The 7,617-nt window shown below is 43.1% G+C and overlaps 1 protein-coding gene across 1 annotated transcript in view; it reads right to left on the minus strand.

The window, feature by feature from the left end:
- Nucleotides 1-1,168: 1,168 nt before the first annotated feature.
- Nucleotides 1,169-7,617, minus strand: part of FAM174B (family with sequence similarity 174 member B) — a 93,464-nt gene continuing 87,015 nt past the window's right edge. The window contains exon 3 of the mRNA XM_040414198.1: nucleotides 1,169-2,639. Coding sequence (XP_040270132.1) covers nucleotides 2,636-2,639 — 4 coding nt within the window. The 3' untranslated portion in view covers nucleotides 1,169-2,635. The remainder of the gene's footprint in view (nucleotides 2,640-7,617) is intronic.

Genomic DNA, 7,617 nt, shown 5'->3' on the forward strand with positions numbered 1-7,617 from the left:
GCGATTGGCCAGCGCTACAGCATGGGAGAATGAGACGCCGGCAGGCTCAACTGGGTGGAGCCTAACTATGAAGATACCGGAGGCTATAACAGGAGAACGGAGCGGCGCCCAGGGATAACAGTAAGTGCAGGGGGATCCCTGGGCGCCGCTCTACATGTCTGTATAGTTAGTTTAGATGTTTTATTCTAGTGAAAGGTCCTCTTTATGTAAAGATCAGATGGGAGAGAATATGACAACTGCAGTATCAGACAAAAGTAAAAGGTCGCACTCAAAGGCCAACGAGGGAGGTCCTAGGAGAAGGTCTCAAGTCCCTCTTGTAACATGGAAGAATAGTCCAGCACTCTCCAAATATCATGCCAAGCCCATAAGCATACTTCCACCCTTCACACATTCGGCTGTTGATATTAAGGTCCGGGAGGACTGAATAGTCCCAGCATGTACAAGCCACACACATTTATGTATTTTCTTCTTTGAATTTTCTTGTGAAGACCACACGTGATTTTGCAATCCTAGTAACATAGTTTAAAAGGCTGGGAAAAAAAAAAAAGACATCTGTCCATCCAGTTCAGGCTACTTTCACACCAGCGTCTTCAATTCCGCTATTGAGATAAGTCATAGGATCTCAATAGCGGAAGAAAACGCTTCAGTTTTGTCCCCATTCATTGTCAATGGGGACAAAACTGAACTGAACGAAACGGAATGCACTAAAATGCATTCTGTTCCGTTTGGTTACGCTCCTATCGCGGACAGAATAATGTTGCAAGCAGCATTTTCTGTCCGCGATGTGGTGCCGAACAAGACAGATCTGTCCTGACACACAATGTAAGTCAATGGGGATGGATCCGTTTTCTGTGACAATAGAAAACGGATCCGTACCCTATTGACTTTCAATGGTGTTCATGACGGATCCGTCTTGGCCATATAAGACATAATACAACCTGATCCGTTCATGACGGATGCATGCGTCTGTATTATTGCAAAAAAATCCTAGTATGAAAGTAGCCTCAACCTGTTTCCTTGGCATAAGATTTGGAGAGTGCTGTAGAGACTACACAATGTCGGTCTGTAGTTCATTACTATGGAGACTCATATGTACAGAAGCTGTAAACACAAAGGACACATTTACTGAATATTACGTTTAAAGTATCTTCAGTTTTCAAGTAGTCGGTTGTCAAGGACATAGCTTTTAATAACTGTTCAAAATGTGGAGTGGCAACAATCCAGTCCAGCTTCCTGGAATAGTAAAATCAATTTCTTATGAAGAACTATTTATATTGGAAAATCTAATCCATCACTGTATTACCTTTATTTGCTGCTGCTAACAAGGAAAGCATTGAATTCAATAAATCACAGCTTCGCTCATACACTCCACACAAATGTATTTTAGTTTTGTGGTCAATTCTCCCACCTTCAAAACCACTGCTGTATATGCTCCTATACAGTATTTCTTCACCACTTGGGATATCGACGTTGTCAACCATGGTTTACTTTGTTATTAATGGACATATATATTTATATTACATATTATATAGTTAACATAGAAAATATTCAAAATATATTAATATGAATTATCATTCCATATACACCATAGTGACCTATCCTTAAAAACATTTAGACCTAAAATATTTTCACTCCCAAACCAGAGGTTAATAACTTCTACCCCAATTATCTGTTCTAAACAGACTAACAAAAATCTATAAAACACAAAGGCCACCACTGGCAGCGACACGCTGATACAATAGGATATTGGAGATGATCATTTCGTGTGCGTTTGACTTCCATTGCTGAATGGTATGGAAAATACCATAAGTTACAGGAAGCAAAAATGAACATTTCACTTTAAATGGACCCACAAGAAGAGGTTATAAAATGTTCCCGCACCATAAGCTATGAGAGGCTAGGAACAACTATATGCATACAGATTGATGGTAATCATGCTGAATACATCAGATTAGGTAGAGCACCTACATGTGGCTAAGGCACAGGGAAATGTCGCCATCACTATTGAAAAGGAGGGATCTCGCTGATGCAAAATGTAAGCAATTGGAGTGTATATAGTTGTATCATGGTAGTCTGCTTCATTCCTAGTATCCCTCCAGAAAAATGGCGTCACTGGGTATTATCTCTTTGTATGTAGCAAATTGCAGGAGCTGGCTGTAGATGATGCTGAAGAAACTCATTTTTTTTTATAATCAACTATGTTGGGGGAAAAAAAGGAAAAATAATTTTTCAAGTGTGATCTGAAAGACACAGATTTGGCTTCACCAGTGGCATGTTTCCAGTAATTATGGAGTTGTGTACTCTTGACTTAATAAATGGCAGCAGCTCTTTGGTTTGTATTTTAAAAAAATAAAAAATAAATGTTATCAGAGACCAATCATCCCCCAGCACACAGAAAGGAATGCTCCAGTTAGAAGGCTTCCTCCATGCTTCCTTCCCTATTTTGTCTGAAGTCTTCAGGAACATGGGCTTTCAGTTAAGGATAAACTCATCTATCCATGTCATTTTACTGCAGACGAAAATCCGTGAACAAATTATTCTCTTCTTTTTTTAAAATTAAAGTTTCCAAACTCTGCTTCAGACTTTTGGCAACACTGGAAATTTTTGTGTCCAGATGTCGGAAGATCAAATGTTCTTACCTGCCATGAAAAAGAAAAAAAAAAAGTTCAAACAGGAGAAAAATGTAATAAATTATGTAAAATAGAAATGATTTAGATTGTGGCTGTTGCTTAACGTAAAGTCAACACTGGCAGTTCAAGCAACTTAGAAAGGAAGGCATTTTGTCAAATTTGTTAAAAATAGAGCAATGGAAAACTTGAATATAGCCAGATACTGCCGATCACCACTGGACCCAATTGACTATGATAAGGTCCGGCGTGGATCTGGCTGGGTTCTCCCGCGAGTGCCTGGTTTCGAACATGGATTATCAATGTAAGTACACCATCCAGGTCTCAGAGATTTATTTAATAATGTATAGTTTATGTGGGAAATCTGGTGACGGATCCTCTTTAAAGGGTTTCTACCACCAGATTTTCACCTATTTAGCAGTCTGACACCATCGATCTTCTAGTGTCTGCAGTACCTAACCATGTTCATGTATTACCTTTGTCTGGAGCGGTTAAGCTTAAAAACGTCGTTTTATTGATATGAAAATGAGCCTCTAGGTGCTATGGGGGCGTCTTTTCAGCACCTAGAGGCTCCGTCTACTCACTATTTCTGCCGCCCAGCGCGCTCCAGCCCTGCCCTCTCCTCTAGATTGACAGCCTACTTCTCTCCATCTCGGCCGAATTCTCGTGCCTGTGCCGTGTGCTTCTGTATTCGGCGCAGGGACTGTCCGACAGTCACTGCGCCTAATACAGAAGCACACAGCGCAGGTGCGAGAATTTGGCCGAGATGGAGAGAAGTAGGCTGTCAATCTAGAGGAGAGGGCAGGGCTGGAGCGCGCTGGGCGGCAGAAATAGTGAGTAGACGGAGCCTCTAGGTGCTGAAAAGACGCCCCCATAGCACCTAGAGGCTCATTTTCATATCAATAAAACGACGTTTTTAAGCTTAACCGCTCCAGACAAAGGTAATACATGAACATGGTTAGGTACTGCAGACACTAGAAGATCGATGGTGTCAGACTGCTAAATAGGTGAAAATCTGGTGGTAGAAACCCTTTAAAGAGGATCCGTCACCAGATTTCCCACATAAACTATACATTATTAAATAAATCTCTGAGACCTGGATGGTGTACTTACATTGATAATCCATTCTAGAATGGCAGTATAATCCTTTAGAGCTGTTTCACACCAGCGAGTTCATTGCGGGTATCATGCTCCGTATGTGAGCACGATCCTCCGTTCTGGACTTGCAGGAGCGAATGGCATTATCATGATTTATAATGCTATGTGCCTCTGCATGACCTTACTTCTACAGAATAATACTGACATAAAGCTGTCAGTATAATCATGTAGAAGTAAGATCAAGCAGAGGCACATAGCATTATAAATCATAAAATGCTGTGCGCTCCTGCAAGTCTATAACAGAGGATGACGCTCACACACGGAGCGCGATTCCCGCAATGGAGTCGCTGGTGTGAAACCGCCCTAATTCTACACAAACTGCTGACAGAAGATAGCCCTCTCTCATTGCAAAACCAAGTACTGGAGTAAACACTGCTCTTTCCCTGGCACGGTCATCAAGTATTCCTCAAAAGACATCCGTGATATTGTAAATAACCTCAACAAGAAATCAGTACAATTTTGAAAATGTGTACTTTACTTTTACCCTCAATAATCTTTGGAGGTTGAATTTAGCTTATGAATATACCAGGCTCTCTCATTTTCTGGGTAGTCATAAAGTGCTTATTTTAGTATCAGCCAGGAATTTTTTTTTTTAATTATAGTATAACATTATGTGGCCAGTCCGAAAGGTCATCTGCCGCATCAGGTCTATTTAATAATTTATGTTTGTAATGTGAAATCTGATGACACTGGCAATACCTTCATATATAGCTACCAGACCAATCCATAAATAGCACCGCGCTACTTAGTTGTTACGTAAATTAGGATCACATTTTACACACTTCATTTTATGCTTGCTGTAAACTTCTGACCGAGATACCACACTGAATCGGTCCAAAAAGATGATCACATTGCACAGAAATCTGGGGCAGGTAAATATATCAGACAGAAACCTGATGAATTGTTTTTTAGAATGTGTTTTTTGCCCTATAAGACACAGTCGTCGTCCCCCAAAGTGGGGTGAAAATGTCCCTGCGTCTTATGGGGCGAATGCTAATAAGCGCTTCCATTATGGAAGCGCTCATTAGCACCGGAGGACCGGGAAGCGGTGAAAGCTTTGTACTCACCGCTTCCTGGCCCTCTGCTGTGCTGTGCAGTGGCTGCGTGCAGCGCGAGGGTGCTCTGTGACAGCACAGCCGACAGCAGGAGGATAAAGAGCGCGGGCGGTGAGGAGCGGCGGCGTCCAGGAGAAGGAAGGGTAAGTGGTTTATTTTATATGTTCTGAGGCTGCTGGGGTCTGAACGGAGATGGGGGCAGTAATAACAGGCATGGGGGCTGATATTAGAGGCATGGGGGGGGATATTAGAGGCATGGGGGCTGATGAGAGATGCAGTGGGGACTGATATGAGATGCAGTGGGGACTGATATGAGATGCAGTGGGGACTGATATGAGATGCAGTGGGGACTGATATGAGAGGCAGTGGGGACTGATATGAGAGGCATGGGGCTCTTATCTGAGATCTGATTGGGGGACATTCACATTGGCGTCTGATCTGAGGTCTTGTTAACATTGGGGGTCTGATTGGGACTGTGAGCTGAGGTCTGATTAACATTGGAAGTCCGATTGTTGGTCTGACCTGAGGTCCAATGAAAAATATTTTTTTCTTATTTTCCTCCTTTAAAACGTAGGTGGATCGTATGGGCCGGTGCATCTTAGGCCTCCTGCACACGAACGTGTGCACACCGTGGTCGTGCTGCGGCCCGCAATGCACGAACACCTTCCGCGGGGCAGCCGCAGCGGATCGCGGACCCATTCACTTTAATGGGTCCACGATCCGGCCGTTCCGCAAAAAGATAGAACATGTCCTATCTTTTTGCGGAACGGAAGCTTTTATGTCCACGACTGTATATATAACAAGCAGCCTCACTGCGATCTTATGAAAAAAACAAGGACATCTGACTGCAAAGCATAAAATGTAACAGAATCCAAGATGAGTAACAGATGGCAGCATACCCACGTTTATGAACTACATTAGGTTTGGGGTGAGTTATCTAAGAACCATTCATGAATATCTAAGACCAGCTTGCAGGATAAAAAAAAAAAAGGGACAACTAGACCAGAAATTACAGCAAATATTAACCCCAATCACACATGCAGATATAACTTCTTATTGAGTTAGTCAATGTTGAGACCATTTGTCCACCTTTTTGTCACAGTCATGTGGACTGTTGATGTCACTTGTACAGGCTACAATAATTGTGCTTGTGACAATACAATATTATTTAACATAAATGGTGCATTCTGCAAAAAATACGGAGATGTCCATGTTGCATCCGTTGTAATAATGCCTATTTTTATTTGCATAACAAACAAGAATAGGACAACGTCCTTATTTGTAGGATTGCAGAATGGACATACGGATGCGGACGGCACGCAGTGTGCTGTCCGCATTTTTTCCAGCCCTATTAAAATGAAAGGGTCCGCATCCAACCCGAAAAAATGTGGATCAGAGGTGGACCAAAAATACGGTTGTGTGAATGGGGCCTTATGCAGATGTTTCACCGGCTTCCATTAAGACATGGTTTTGGGACAAATAGTAAACAAATTTAAAGAAAAAAAATTAAGGAAAACCAGAACATTTTTTCAAAAGCACAACTTATTTTTAGGTACCGTACACTATATAATTTCTAAACTGGGAAACTAGCTGACATTTAACAGCGTGCAACAGCATAGTGGGCTGGGAATTAATAAGCTCCTGAACATGGCACATGGTAGAATGGTTAAAAACTGGGAGAATCCAACAATTAAGCATCATGTGGATTATTTTAAGAGGAAGACAAGCATGCAACAGAGCAACAAATCATCCCAATAGGCCATCAAACGTTTTGGATCAAAATAGAAAGGAAGAGGAGTGAAGGCATAAGGGCTCTAGGTTCTGATGTTCCACAAGATATGTTTCCCATTACAATACATGCAGAATTCATTAGGCGTTATCTATATGGTTTATACAGGCAAATAATAATACATTGTTGGAAAGGGGCAAGTGATTGGACTGACACTAGATCTATGTGAAGAAACACAAATGTGGGCTCATGTTGGTCAGTAGGTGAGGTACTAGGGCTGCAGCAAATGATTATTTTAGCAATCGAGTATTCTACTGATTATTTTTACGATTAATCGAGTACTCTAATAAGAAAAAAATGAATTGAGAGACTGTTTTCCTTTTAAAAACTCATCAGACCCCCTGCTATCAGTCCCCAACACCTTTCATTCCCCCCCAGTGCCATCAGCTCCACTAGTGCCATCAGCTAACCCCCCCCGTGCCTTCAGCTCCACTCCCCCAGTGCCATCAGGCCCTCCATACCATCCACTGCCATGTCCCCCAGTGCCTCCATGCCATGTGATGTCCCCTACTGCCATCAGATCAGCCCCTCCATGCCATGTGCCCCACTCCCCCAGTGCCATCTGCCCATCCATTGCTATGTCCTCCTCCCCCAGTGATTCCATGCCATCTATTGGCATGTCCCCCTTCCCCCAGTGCCTCCATGCCATCCACCATATCCCCCACTCCCCCAGTGCCATCAGATCAGCCCCTCCATGCCATCCATTGCCATGTCCTCCTCCCCCAGTGCCTTATGCTATCCTTTGCCATCTGTCCCCCTCCCCCAGTGCCTCCATGCCATCCACCATGTCCCTTACTCCCCCAGTGCCATCAGATCAGCCCCTCCATGCCATGTCCCCCACCCAGCTCCATCAGCCCTTCTATGCCATCCATGTCCCGTCCGTCCCCCACCTCCGCAGCGCTATCAGCCCCTTTTATGCCATTTTCACTCATGTCCCAGAGCGCCATCAGCCCCTTCAAATCACAGGTTCCCCTGCTAACTTATACTT

This window comes from Bufo bufo, chromosome 1 (assembly GCF_905171765.1).
Source record: "Bufo bufo chromosome 1, aBufBuf1.1, whole genome shotgun sequence".
Classification (NCBI taxonomy): Eukaryota; Metazoa; Chordata; class Amphibia; order Anura; family Bufonidae; genus Bufo; species Bufo bufo.